Raw genomic sequence first — 14,941 nt, 5'->3', positions numbered from 1 at the left:
CTATTACGAAGTTACGATTTGATCGATCGTAGGAAGCGAATACTGTCTGACCCGCAGGGGAAGCCTGAACTCTACCTCGATTTGAATTTCACGTAGAAAAATGACACTGACCTTTGTCCATCTAGTGAGCGAACACCGAACTAGAAATTCAACATTCGAACGGTAACTGCCCTACGAGTGACACTTTATCTTTGATTCCTACGTCGTCATTTCCGCTGCTTATCGCTTATGTAAACTATTCGACTTCTAAATATAGGATGAATAAAGAAAACGTTAGTATCGTTTCTACAATAGCAGTTGTATAATATCAGAGAATTAAATTAAGAAAGTGTCGAAAAAGATTCATATAAATCTATCAATTATACGGAAATCCATGCTTTATGTAGGATTTCGATAATAAACGATTAAACGATTAAACGTTCGAGATAAATTGGTTAAAATTAAACTCTGGCAGAAACTAACAAAGGAGAAGGGCGAATAGAGGAAGGGTGACGAGAACGGTTGTAGGTACGGGGATGAAGCGTAGAATGGGGAATGGGCAAACAGAGCGCAATTAACGTGCGACTATTAAATATGTACGCGAGTTACTGCGCCACGATACGTGTGTGCAGGCCAGCACAAATGCATTGGCTATCGAACGCTCGCACGGCACTACCGATCTCTTCTTGCATCCTGTTGGCACAGCCGCTTGATTAGCTCCACCATATTTACATATCATTAGCCGAGTGTTTGTCCGAGTCGGGAGTTCCCCTTCTACATCGCCGTTGTCCGTCAATATACGAAATAAAAGTTATTACGCTCCACAAAATACTGTGTCGTTAAAAATCACTTCTATTAAAATCATTGTCGCGTACTAATTTTTACTACATTCTGTTTCTCGAAAAACAAATTCAAAAATTTAAGAAAGAAATCATATCACGTATAAATAAAGATCTGTATTCTAGAATTTATATTTCAGTTCCACTTTATTCATAAAAATACGAATTTCGATTTTTATCTCGTTGCCTACATTGCATAACAATTTCCTGTTTTTTTTTTTTTTTTTTGTTTTATACACTACTTAAATGTATTGGACAAGCTGGCGGTAATTGCCGCAAGAGGGAAAACGAGAACGGAATAAATAGATTAATGAATTCGACTGCTTACCGCCCAATTTTCGATCAGAAAAATTATCTCAACGGCAATATACTGATTAATTCACCGCTATATAAATCGTAATGTTCGACACAATCTAACTGCTGAAAGACATCCGCCTACATCACGGACTGAAATATAGTAAATACTGCTACCATTGATTTATCGAAGAAAATGCTTAAGAATTTGATAAACGATATGCTAAAAATAATAGTAACGTTCAGTTTTATCGAGGCATTTACTTCGATGTAAGGTATTCAAAAAAGAAATGAGCACAGTTCTTTTTCCTGTACTTCGTTCGTAAGAAACTATCTGAATCATAAAATTAAGATAGCAAGTTGCTTCAGTAACTTTTTTTATCTACTTAACGTTCACGCAATCTTAACGTCTATGTTTTCGATTACGGTAATGCATTTTGATTATCTTTTTTTCCTCTTCGTTCTTCTTAATTTCAATATGGCGACATTCAAATCAGTCTATTGAGTCGTACACGTTTCTCGAGCTTATCCATAAGAAATTATTGTAAAAAGTATCGTTTTTAAATTACTATTAAGGCAGTATGGTAATATGACTCGACTTACGTACATAGGCTTACTTTTAAGCCTTCCATAAATCGCCCAGTATCTGTCAGATATGTGCGTGTTTCCTACTCATCGAGATTGAAAATATCAATGAAACAATGTTTAAAGCGTTTTAAAACTTAGTAAAATTTTTGCATAAATAATTTTACTATGCATGATAATTCATAATTTTTCATTATCCATCTGAATTAATGTTCTATCTGTATGATTGTACACAGATGGTTCAAGATTTCCCTTAACTTCTCATCAAATTGTGTTACTGAATTAGGAGAAATTCAAACTTGGTCCTCGTGCATCGTTAATTATTACAAAAAGTTTAAGACAAGAAATCTGATGAACAACAATCAATAAATAAAAGGATAGCTAACAGAACTAACAGAATAATAAGAAAATCTATCTCTATAAATTGAAATATAATGGTAGTTAATTATCACTATTATCGTAATGTTATAATCGGAACATTGATATACGAACGATTGCAATGTTTCTCGAGGCAGTATAAAAAGTAGGAACTGCCTAAGAAATTCAGTAACGATTACTAGTAATCTAACCCACCTTAAACATACGAATTCGAACTATCTCAAAAATGTTTTCTCTTCAAACGTAACGTATTTCACACGAAAAAAAAACTTAGTGTTTGAGAAATAGTCAATTTCATCGACGAAAGGAAAAATTTTCAGCAATGAGCATAATCAACGCGTGCACACCGCATTTTAATCTAACCCTAGCAAGTGGCAGCATTGCTACATCCTGTTTCCAGCATAGCCGATTCAAATTGTTCGAGGACTTGCATATTCTCCGGGGATACAGCATTAATGCCCAAACGTTCCTTATAATCGTTTCCGGATAATCGTCGTCGAGAGTACTTAATGGAGTCATTCATTGCTTGCTCCGGAGTATCGCTGTCGCTCGTGCTGCTACTGCTGCTGGCGCTGGTCGAAGGTGTGCCACTAGATAAGTCTTGTCTCTCGGAATCAGCCTTATCATCAGGAACTGAGATCTCATTACGAAGCTCCAAGAAAGTGTTTTGTGCGTTACACAGAGATGCTGAATCTTGTCGATCCTTCCGATTCTCTGATACAATTTCTGTCAGAGGTCCGATGCGCGTATAAGTCACATCATCTTGAAACGTATCAGTCAATGCATTATCGTCCTCATCGCCATGTTCACATTCGACTCTAACATATGTATTACCGTGTTTACGTTCATACGTGATAAAGTCGTTCGATGTCATCGAGTTCGAAGCAGAATCATGCGATTCACCGCTCTTGATTATGTTGTCATTCTTTTGTCCTTTCTTTGCTATGATCTTGCTCGAGAGCCACTTTTTCTGTTTGACTTCTCCATCAACGAAATCATCTTCGAAAGTGCTTGATGCCAAGGGTGTCTTGGTGGCATATTCGCTACTACTTGTGTCTTCGTCCGCGACTTCGGTAACTTCAAGTTCATTCCTTTCGGAAGTAGTACCGCTTTTATATACTAGCTTTGCTCTAGATGGCGCTGGTATATGCGCTTCTTCCAATTTCACGTGCTCGAAGAATTTTGTGAGGGCACCACGCTGCAATTGGACTGTAGGCTCGTTTCGTTCGCCTGATTCCAACTGGTAGCTTTGATGATACAGCTGTTGTCTCCCGACTGAGAAATCTTTGTTACCTGGACCGATGTCTCGTGATTCTCGAGAATTATCGGTGAGGATATAGGACTTGTTATGGCCTGAGAACAGTGAGTGGAGAAGACCACCGGTTCTTGGCCTGTGCTTTGGACGACTATTGAACAGGGTTCTTTCCTCTGGCTCGGTTGACTTTGTAATTTGTAACTGCTTATCGGATTCGGTACTATCGTAGGAAGGCAGTAGGATTTCTGTAGCTCTGGTGGATCGCAGTTGACTGATACCGAACTTATTTCTTGGCTGCCTGGTCCTGGACTTTCTTCCATTGAGAGTTGTTCGTTCCAATTGGTATTTTGCCGTGATGGAGAGATTTTCGGTGTCGATGATACGATTGAGGGCGGGTACTGCGCGACTTGTTTGCTTCTTGCGGTTACGACCGACGGTGTCAGGCAATTGCTTACCAATGAACACAGAGGAGTCGGAGATTTCGGTCTGAATGCGAGAGTTGTAGCCTGATGTGATTGGCAGTTTATAGTTGAGCATTGTGGCGTGATTTTGGTCTTCGGAAGATTGACTTGCCCTTCTAGCTGGTTCTGTGATTTTTTTAACGATAAGGTATGATTGATGCTTTTCTGACTGAACACTGGTGACTGGTAGCTGATAGGCGTAGGACACTTGTGGTTCTGCCCTATCGACATAGGCGATGCTCGATCGAGGCAGCTGGTTGAGCACGATGGAGGAGTAGGGCACGGAACTTTCTCGATAGTCACTGTTGATTGTTGTAGAAGTCCCAACGTCTGATTGGTTGATGCTGTTGGAGGAGATTGGGATGAGGAAAGTTGAGGAGGGAAGTTGACCGATGCCGATGGAAGAGGAGAATCCCCGCTTTTTCTGAGTTGCATCAGTTTTATGAAGTCCACAAGTCGTTTTATAGATCTCTGCGTCTTCTCTTGCTTTCCTAATAATTCCTGTCGCGTGCGTTCCTGTAGCTGTGTAAAGAAAAATTTAATAATTAGCAAACATACACTACTGTATTAAAAGAATCTGAAAAATATCAAAACTTAAGATTCACATCGATTACTGTCTGATAATATCACGATAAAGATGCACATGCTCTCGGAACAAAATTTTAACGAAACGATTTGAAATATATCCCGGTATTGTGATATTTACACACATACGCTACTTTTTAACGTTTCTTATACACGAATCTATCTTCGTCAATTGACTATATTTACTAAGACAAAATACATAAGCAATACATAATTTAATAATAAATTTAAGAAGTAAAGATGAAACATCGAAACTAATTTTTTTTTTTTATAAAACACTGAAGTTGTTTTAAGTGGTACGTGATAGAAGCATCGTGCATTACGTACTTTCACGAATTAACGAATCAAATTATTACTGTAGGTAATGTATTTTATGAACAGTAGCGTATAAGTTACTTCAAGAAAAAAAAGTAATTTATGTCTGTACGTGTATATCTCTACAGTAATAATGCTAAAAAAAAAATTATAACGTTAGATAAATCGATTTTTTTATAAAGCAAACAACTAGCTTTGTTATAAAAAAATCGGCACATATTTAGAAAAGAATATTCAAAATGAACAAGAAAAACGTAGAGATCTTGCAGGTTCTCATTGATGAAAAAACAAAAGATGCAAAATATTTGCGTATAATTCCATTAACGGCATTCCAAATGAAAAAAATTTGTGAATTTCTTTCTACGCAGGCCACAGGACGAACCTGAAGGGACTGGCCGAGTAGTTGTGAGCGTTTTTCCAACTCGTAAACCTGCAATCTCAGATCCGAGTTTCGCTTGAGCAGCTCATATCTTTCTCTCTCTTTCTCCTCTGCAAGATATTTCGCGTTCAATACACGTTGCTTTTTTGTGCCCTATTACTGACGATCGACCAAAAAGTTCTTCTTAATTGCAAATTCTTCTGCTGTATTTGAGAAGCCGGTTTCACTCGCGACACTTCTTCCGGCAGGCTGCTCTCTCGTTTATTCTCTCTGTGTGCTTACGCTCAATAAAGTCTGCGGCAACGCTGCGATACCTCGTTGCACGTTAAATCTAGAAATTGTGGACCCATGTTACACAATTTCCTGCTCTTCTTTCATACAACTTGTTTGCATTATCTATAAGTACTTTTTCCATTTTATTTTTCGCGTGAAACTCTTTTATAGCACATACATGTGTACGCTAATTTCTGATTATCGAGTATAAGCAAAATGCCGCTATATTTTTATATCTTTTCTCTCTCTCTCTTTTTTTTTTTTTTGTTATCAAGAATACATCACAATACATCGAATGATTCCGAACGGTGCCGCCGCGAAATGAGATAAGCGTGCCACGAACATTCATAAAAGCTAGTGTCTGCAGGAAACAAGAACTTTTTTGTCAATCACACGATCAACGTTACTACAGCTAAAAATCTTCTGAAAAACCAAGGACGATTTACCGAATTCCTCGTCCTTTTTAAAAGATGGACGTCCTTCATCTCCCTCTTCCCCTTCGTCTCCGTCACCAATTTCTTCCTCGTCTATTAACGCACATTTGGGGCATATTCTTGATGGAGCTGGTGATATGGAGTGGCAAGACACATGGTAATTCGATGCGCAATTTTCACACACCGTTAACGTACCTTTTAGAACACAAAATTAAAACGAATATTTACGATTCAAAGACACGGAAACAAGAATAATGTAAAGCAAAGTTGACGGTATACCTGGATTTCTACAACTTATACAAACTGCTGAATCACTGCTAATTCTCTCTATAGTTAGACTGGAAGGTAAACCAGGTATATGAACCGCCTTGCTGCCGACCGATTGAACAGACTTTACAGTAGGTACGGGCAATTGTGTTTGACTAGGTCCATTTTCAACCTTGTTTTTATTGGGGAAAACTTTACTTTCCGTTACGTTTCTAAGTATGTTCGGCCTCGTAGTGGACTTTTGTACCGGTATTAAAGATTTCATCACTGTCCTTGACGTTGGTGGTGACGTAGACTTTGCTGGCACAACTTTTACAGGAGGTGGCGATGGACCGTTCATACGAGCAGTAGTTTGACGAGTTTGCGGAACATTTCCAGATTGCAGGTACGAGTGTCGTTTTCGTTTCTAAAATAAGCATACAAAACGTTTGATACTAAGATGCCATTCAATATGATAATCAAAAATTTGTCCATATTTACCGTTGGCACTTCGAGACTGGAATATACAAATTGCGGATTAGCAGTACTCCGACGTTTCCTTTCAGCCCTCTTGTTTTGTAATTCGGCGCACATTTTGGTAGTAATGAGACCAAGAGCGTTTAAAAAATTAATTTTTTCAGTCGATTCCAGTTTACGCTCCTCTGGCTCTTCTTTCTCAGATTTCTCATTGGAATTCTCGTCCATGGAAACTTCAATAACGTCATCTTCACCGGAAATCGTTTCCACCGAACTGGGCCGTCCCCTAAGAACGAACACGATAAATGATTTTATATAAAAGAAATTCCCGTTATCAACTTCTACAAACTATTCGAGGTTCGCAATTAAAACTCACTTGGTAGATGCGGGATTCCGCGTAGGCGAGACAATATCCCCGTTCCTAACGATCTCCTCGTAGTCCTCTTTCGAACTCTTCGTAGTGAAGTCATTGCCGGTCTTAAGTTTTGTTTCATTGTTATTTGTAATATGATTATTGTTGTTCAATCCGAGAAGCGACGCGATGGAAACTTTTGCCCCGTTCGCGTTCTCCGCTTTGAATGTTTCGACCTCTTTGCGCAGCCGCTGGACAACTTGCTTCTGCGTATTCAGATTGAAAACTATGAGCATGAGAGCATCGGTCAACGATGATCGTAGAAAACTTTCTTGGCAGACTACGTGTTGCAGATCGTTTAAATATGAATTCGTATGGTTAAGTTAGATGCAAGCCCATCCTTAGCAAACGCTCTTTTTTACGAGTCGACAAAATATTCGTTGAAATATCAACGACAATACGAACGCAAGCGACAATAGATCAGCAATTGCTAATAAATTACAAAGAACTGGTGTACCGTTTGTTATTACAATTTATTGAGATATACATTCTGCCAAGAAAAATGTTGCGCGTTCGTATTATTTTTAATTATTTAACGACCAAGAATCCGCAGAGCTACGTAACGAATAATCAAAAACTGACATGATTTTCTAGTGAATATATCGATCGATTTAATTCCAAGCTTAATTCTCTTGTATAACGATCTTCAATTTGTATTCAAAAAGGGAAGAAAGATATTGAAAATAAAAACTTTCGCCTTTACGCGTAAAAAAGACTGCACGCGTGGTGAGTATGTATTTGGTATGTTGCATGTTAATAATCTGTTAAGATTGGTAGGATGGCTTCCCCCCTCTGTACAACACAGAGACACCGTGTCTCGGCTAGGTGGCGAGCAACTTGCGGAAGTTTTCAGAAGTAAAACGTTTAACTTGAAATACAATGAACAACGGTCGAAGAGCGATCCCGGTGAAATGAGCGTGGAAAGCGGCAGAAAAACCGGAACAGACGACGTACCAACGAGGAAACCGAAGGGATGCGGAAGAAGAAAAGGGAAGAAAGGAAAAAACGCGGAGATTTCGTAAAGAGCTGAAAACGTTTCTGCGGGACATTTTATTGATTGAGCCCCTCTGCCCGGCCCCTACTCTGCTTCCTTTTCGCCCAAGTCCCATTCGCTCTCTCTCTCTCTCTCTCTCTGTCCAACATCTCTCTCCATCTCATACTCCCCGGTACAACCTCCATCCACCCCCTCAACGTGTATCTGTATATACGTGCCTCTCTTTCACTCCCAGTTACTCCATCTTTATCCATTTCTATCCGTTTACGTATCTCTTTCGCTCCGACAGCAATCTACCTGGATCGGTCGTTTATTGCCAACGTGAAAAAAGAAGAAAAATGGCAGCCAGAAAAGCCGTTGGGAGGCAGAGACTTTAGGAGAAACACGAGTATACAAAGGGAAGAGAAAGAAGCGCATCCGCGTCGACGGGATTATCGTGAAAATGTTTAGAAAAGGATGCTGGGCGATAGCAAAGCGCATCCACCAGAGTCTCTTCGGGCAACACTAGCCCCGTTATCGATTCTTCGCGTCGATTCGCGAATCCCAAAAAGAAACGCGCTCCAAGTGATTCATATAATTTAACGCGACCGCGCACACGTTCCACGGATATCTTTCGAGAAAATGGATATGTTTCTCGCGACTTGACGAAAATTCGATTCTCCGCAAGCGTCTCTTTTTTCGTTAATTAGTCGCGTCGTTCTACAACCTTTTTTTTTTTATCACGTCGACAAGCGTAGATAGCCTTTAACAGTTATTTCCGGCGTTTGGAACATTGAAAGTTTCCTTTCGCCAAGTTCATATGTTTCTGCAGTAGAAAATATGATATTGTTACTGGATGCGATGTACGCGAGCTTATGATAATGTAACAGCCATGGTTACGTGGTCGAGTAAGCTCGCGAAAGACTAGAAAGATGCAGGATATATATGGTGCGTGAGCAAGGAGAAAGAGTACGTCTATTCGTCTCTATCTTCGACGCGATCGACAAAGTTTGGAAAGGTGGTTGGTAAACTCGCTCAACGAGTTCGCTATTTAATTATAACTGTGCATTACTCATGCTAGCGAGAATCCTACGAAGAAACTGCAAGCTTGGTCGATACATAGACGCATAATTCGATAACGTATGGACAGTTTGCGATGAAATGCATTCCAGGAATGACTTGTCCCATTAAGCAGATCAATTATACAAACTTGTGAATTAATTCGTTTCAACGATATGCTTTGGTGTTACGAGAAAATGTACCATTTACAGGTAGCAGCGTGAAACGCTTGATCAAATTTGAAATAAGATATTAATAATTATTATAGATGTTCTTATGTCGAATACTCAACTTATATTTACTAGCGATAAATAAAATTACTGGAATAGATAGTATTACGGTTGTCTTAATTGTAATATCTTTAAAACGTTTCTCTTGTGTGATGCGTCTATCGATCGAGTTAGCGGATATTTTGCTTGCCTGGAATCAAGGACATTGATCGATACAATTTTATGTTTCCTAGACGATTCGTTATCGGTAGGATGATTTGATATGATATCGTTTCTATTTGCACGTAACGGACAGCCATAAATATGGAACATCCCCGAGCAAGCCTGTCCTGGATCATCGCGAAAGAGTGAAGCTCGAGGAAATCGATTCTCAACTTACCTGGCACCTTCCCAGAGATACGATGTGCAAGTGAATCTTTTGTATCTGACCAAGGATATCTGTATTCTGCAAAATAACAGAGAACACATTTTTAATTAGGCGTACTATATATATTTTGTATTAATAGAGTGCTATATGCAAATAGGTTCATTCTACCAACAGCGCGGTATAATAACAAAAAAACGAAAGAATTTCGTACATCTAATTACAAATATAATTTGTTATAGCTTCGTCTGTTTGTTTGTTGCTTTGCTGTAAGTATTCGCATCGATCGTACTGTTACAGTTATTATGACATAACAGTTAGTCACTGGTAGAAACTGATCGAGTAACACGTAATTGTTATAAGAATTTTCATATTTTGATAACACTTCCTTCGATATGATAGAAAAGAACGAAAACTTTCTTCTAATTATATCTTTATCGAGGTCAACGTGAGAACGATCATAAGGTATAATGGAAGCGAGTTAATTGTTTCAGAGATAATAATTATTAGGTTATATATAGGAAGTTGGAAGAAAACTATCTCCCGAAGAATATCAATACGACATCGAATGGCAACGTTAGCAAGACACGAACGATTTAACATCCACTAAATACAGCAAATCAATTGTAACGCCAAAAATAACTGGTAGCGGAGACTTGGTTTTCCGGCAAGCCTGGTACGAGAGTACCACTGTTATTACGATCCCTCCGAGATACTCGTACGTACGATCGTGTGTTTGTAAATTTCGAAATGGTTTGCAGGATTAACAAAAATAAGCGACTTACGTTCGGGTCATCCTTCAATTTACCCACACAGATCTGAAATTGAAAGAGAAAATTTCACGATTAGTTCTAGTTACAAAGATGGTTCGAATGTTCGATTCAGAACATCCTCGGTCGCTACGCTTTTATACACGCGACCGTGGCGTCTCTTCTGCGGCGTAATGACGCAATTACCGTAACATTGTGAGTCGCTTGTATTGAAAAATGTGTACAAACGGTCAAATTAATGTTTTTACGTGATTAAAAGTTCCCTTTCTTTTCCTTCTTTGCAGTAGAGAAATGTTGTTTTGGCTAATTTTGATCTATGCTTAGATAAACAAAAAGGGAGAAAAATTTTCAAAAAAAAATCTTATCGACCACCAAAGTAAACACGTTCGAAATAAAAATAAAGTATATTCTATATACGTTTATTTATATATCGATGTGTACATAATATTAAAATAAACTCGTACGAAGTACAAAATGTCGTATACCAGTTTTTCCCCTGTGTTGCGTATGCTCTGACTTTGTTTTTTAAAATATTATAAAATTCACAGACCGATAATTCTACGCACCTGTTTCCCGACAATCGACGTGTAACTCAAATGCGTATCAAACGAGAACAGGTTTGCCCTATCCGGTTCGCAAATACGCCGAACGCGAATATTGATCCAATACAATCCAATTGATAAATTCCTGATAAATTATTCAGCGATTAACCAATTAAGCAAGCATCCAAAGCTATTTTTATAATTACGCTAAACAAAAACTTTACCAAATACGATACTAAACACGGATCGATTATGTCGAAAAACGAATTCATATCGAAGAGATCAAAATAAATGGAAGTCGATTATCGAGATATATCGATTACACGTATCTCAAACTATCGTCCGAACGAAAATATTCAGTTTCGAAGAATTAGACAGGACAAGGTCGGTAGAGCAGAGTAGAATGCGGATCGTGTGCCGTTAAACTTTCCCCATTGCGTTACATATCCCCCTAACGTTAGTACTTGTTAATAGAAGTTTAGTGTAAATAGACGAAATAAGTATACACGTTGTGTATGATCCGATAATACTGATTTATAGTATTTTAACATACGCGTCCGGAGTTTAATCGATAGAATACCTTTAGTCTTTGATCATTTAGTATTAATGCGGAGTTTAAATCGACGGTATAAAAAAAAACAAGCGTTCAAAGTTTCAAATAAAGGTCAGTGCGAAAGTATTGATAAAAGCTAATAGTACTCCCGTTAGAATTAATCAAACTTTTATTGGTTTACTTTTTTATGTGCTATCGAGCAATAAACATAAAGAAATTCAAAAGTAAATCGGCAGAGAACAGGATAAGGTAGAAGTTAAATATAGTGGAAGTCGTCTTGTGTTTATCGTAGTAAAAGTGCAGTGCATACATCATGATAAAATTAAAGTATATGGCAGTAGTTAAAAAAAAAAAGAGCAAACTGGACAAAGACAAAAGTAAGCAAGTAAAGGAGAAAGAAACGGAGAAAGAGAGAATATATGTAGGACTATAGAAGTTAGGGTAAACGGGAGAAAAAGAGAGGGAAATCAACCGAACAAGTGAGTAACTGCATGAACAAGCGAGAAAGATAAAGATAAAAAGTGAGAGAGAGATAGAATGTTGGTTCTCAAAGTCATGCGACGCATCGGTCGAAGCATTCTACCAACAAAGGTTAAGGTCTGAACACTCGTTTACCTTCGAGTTTATGCGATTCGTAAAAAAAATGACCATTGCGTGGTGCAAGCTTATAATATGATTAAAAAGCAAGCAAAAGTTCCCTTGGAACTTGTTACGCTTCTTTCACTTTCGATAACGCGCAACGTAACCGAAGAGCGAATACAGTTTACAAACGTCCGATACGAGTGAAAGGGATACTTTTATAAAATAGATCGAAAGAAGGTGTATACTGTATACCACATTAGAGTGACTCAGTTTCTGTTCGTGTGTTGTATAAATCGGACATCTATGATCAACGTGATTGTTTCATTAAATTTCATAGAATTTACATTGAAATAACAAGTTCCGTAAATACATGTAGTATAGGAGGTGTGCATTTATGCACGCGCGCGCGTGCTCGATGCGTACATGCGTTTGTGCACGCATAGTGCGTGGGAATGCCGAGGAAACTGAGTCACAAAAAGAATTTGTTAAGAACTTAAACAAGCGATATACTAGTTTACGTTTACTTTGCGATGATTCCTCGGGAAACAACAAACTGCATTCGAAAAATACGTTGAAACTGTCTAAAAACTATTTCACTTTCCGAGTCGATTACCTATTGAACATACTATCTCGACTTTTTAATCGATAGGCTATAAATGTATTAAAAAGAAGTATGAAATAGCCGGTCAGGCAAGAATCATTCGTTAACTTGGTCGCTCGTTCGTTCGGCTTCGTACTCTCAATCTTTAAATCGTTATCGACATACATGCATAGCCGCGGTACTCACCTGATGATCGCGTATGGCATTTTTCAGTTTAGTTTGCACAGTGAGTATTTCTTCTTGCAAACTCTTCGATATCTCCATATTTTTCTATTGAGATTATTCGTTTTTCCTCCCTGTTCAAAAATTCGGCCGATTTTAGCGAGAGAAGAGGAGGACGGGAAACCCCTCCTCCCTCTCACTCTCACTCTCCCACCAAATTGACGAGAACAGCGGTATACGCTCCGATCAACCGCACGCACGGCGCGCACCAGCCAACAAACTCTTCGTGCCACCGCAACAACACTTGACCGTTTTAACTTAAGAAAACCGGACAGATAAAAATGTTACAGACATATTTTATCGGTTCGTTACATAGGTACATATGCACACCCTTATTTCACGACACCGATCAGACGAAACAACGTCGCTAAACCGCGCACCAAAGTGAATTGTTCGCTCATCAACGAGCGTCTGTGCTGCCACCAGCACTGTTGCCTCCGTACACGGACGTGCCAAGTTGCTCGAGATCCCCTGACACCCCTGGCCCGTACCCGCGGTTCTTCTCTCTTTCTCTTTCTTCCTTTCTTTGTTCCTCTTCCTGCGCTGTATGCCCAGGGATCTGACGCGCTCCTTGAAAGAAAGTTTTCGCGCCAAGCTTATAACCGGTAGATGTGCCACGTGAAACAGCCTATCGCTTTATATTACAATTTTTTTACAAGCATTGTTCGTATATCTTGTGTAAACACTATGAACTACGCTTAAAAATTTTTCAGAAACACAGGATGTTCAAAGAAAACATTTCCTTGAAGTAGATCTTTTACGATAGTGAACGTTGGTAATGCCGACGATAGTGGCGCCACATATTTACGATTAGGAAACGAAATGCTGTTCGTGATAGGAGACAAGCTCGTTCTATGATACCCGAAGATATGTTTCGGAATTTTCATATTTAAATACGTGTCTCAGCACGGCTGCTCCTATTAAGCATATAAAGTTGAATCAGTATTTATATCAATGGATTTTCTTCATTAGTTCCTACATATACACACTTCAAATAATGAAAGTCTTACATAAAATGCAATAAATTATTACCATTCTATATACTTATTCTTATATTTGTAATGGCATATTAAGTAATTATAATGTATCTTATATACTTAGAATCATAAAAAGAAGACTTTGAATATTTAGAATAATTAGAATAAATAGTTATTTAATATTTGATATCGTAATGAAAAAGACTACTACATACGCGTATGTATGTATGTATACGCGAAAAAAGTACGTTACGCAGTTTTCATTTCTTTTATAAATCACAATATGTCGCAACATTGAAAATTAATTACTAGTCATTAACTTCTAACCTACGTAAATATATCGAAGATATTCAAAACTTCATTATATATAAATTAGATAAAAAAGAAAAATATATATATACAGGAAAATATGAAGTTTAAATCGATCATTTGCACGTGATAATATATCACGTGATCACACATCACATACCTATCTTATATGTAAAGCCTAATTTAATATGTATAAAATATAATATCTTCATCTCTTACATTATAAAAATTTAATTATGTTATTAAAAATTATGCGTTAATCCTTGCACATAAATATCATCGTTTTATATCTAGTTATCTCAAATCGAGCAATTTCTTTAACAACTTTCACACCTTATAAAAAGATAAATTAAGGAACAAAAATGAGTAAAAATAATAGAAAGCATGTTGTATATTAGCAATTCTGCTACATTTTCATTTGTGTCATAAATTCACACTCTTTTCTAACTTATAAGTGCAATTTGAAGCTATTATACATGTGCCTAATAAACATCAATATGAGCTATCAAGATATATGTAAATTGTCTAGTTTTTTATATGCATCAATTCACTTCACTATATTTTTATATCTGTTTTTGTAAATGTGGAAAAGTAATAACTTTAAGCAGAATATTTATAAAAATGATTATGTTTAAATTATAAAAATAATCTTTAAATTTATAATGCTTATTGTGTTCAAAATTACCTTAAAAACGATTCGTTACCTTACTGCTGTTCTTAGAATTTGAAATAAGTTTATATCACATACACGTTACGTAAAATGGAACTGAAATATTATAATTCTCTCATTTAACCTTTTAAGATTTAGTTTGTTCCTTGGATATATGTATATATGTGTAGTATAATC

At 37.5% G+C, this 14,941-nt stretch overlaps 1 protein-coding gene across 4 annotated transcripts; it reads right to left on the bottom strand.

The window, feature by feature from the left end:
• Positions 1-946: 946 nt before the first annotated feature.
• LOC100748745 lies at positions 947-14,913 on the bottom strand. 4 transcript variants are annotated; one of them, XM_003494704.4, is made up of 9 exons: positions 14,780-14,913; positions 12,773-13,378; positions 10,324-10,356; positions 9,554-9,619; positions 6,877-7,118; positions 6,525-6,786; positions 6,057-6,450; positions 5,790-5,972; positions 947-4,313 (listed from the first exon to the last, which is right to left on the bottom strand). In XM_003494704.4, exons 2-9 carry the CDS (start codon positions 12,848-12,850, stop codon positions 2,440-2,442), a joined length of 3,132 nt encoding a protein of 1,043 aa, XP_003494752.1. In that variant the 5' UTR covers positions 12,851-13,378; positions 14,780-14,913; the 3' UTR covers positions 947-2,439. The 4 variants fall into 4 exon arrangements, with proteins under 4 accessions (XP_003494752.1, XP_012248975.1, XP_012248974.1 ...); XM_012393552.3 differs by having other exon boundaries at positions 14,799-14,909; XM_012393551.3 differs by having other exon boundaries at positions 12,773-13,725; positions 14,780-14,902.
• Positions 14,914-14,941: the final 28 nt, after the last annotated feature.

This window comes from Bombus impatiens, unplaced genomic scaffold (assembly GCF_000188095.3).
Source record: "Bombus impatiens unplaced genomic scaffold, BIMP_2.2 scf_3474, whole genome shotgun sequence".
NCBI classification, from domain to species: Eukaryota; Metazoa; Arthropoda; class Insecta; order Hymenoptera; family Apidae; genus Bombus; species Bombus impatiens.
Note: the sequence above shows the minus strand (reverse complement) of the source record. Positions and strands in the feature narration are given on the sequence as shown.

Coding starts and splice junctions, on each gene's coding strand:
- LOC100748745 (XM_003494704.4), bottom strand. CDS start 12,850: ATGGAGATATCGAAGAGTTTGCAAGAAGAAATACTCACTGTGCAAACT. Junction 7,119..9,553: donor TATCTCTGGGAAGGTGCCAG/GTAAGTTGAGAA, acceptor CTGAATACGCAG/AAGCAAGTTGTCCAGCGGCT. Junction 5,973..6,056: donor TATAAGTTGTAGAAATCCAG/GTATACCGTCAA, acceptor GTGTTCTAAAAG/GTACGTTAACGGTGTGTGAA.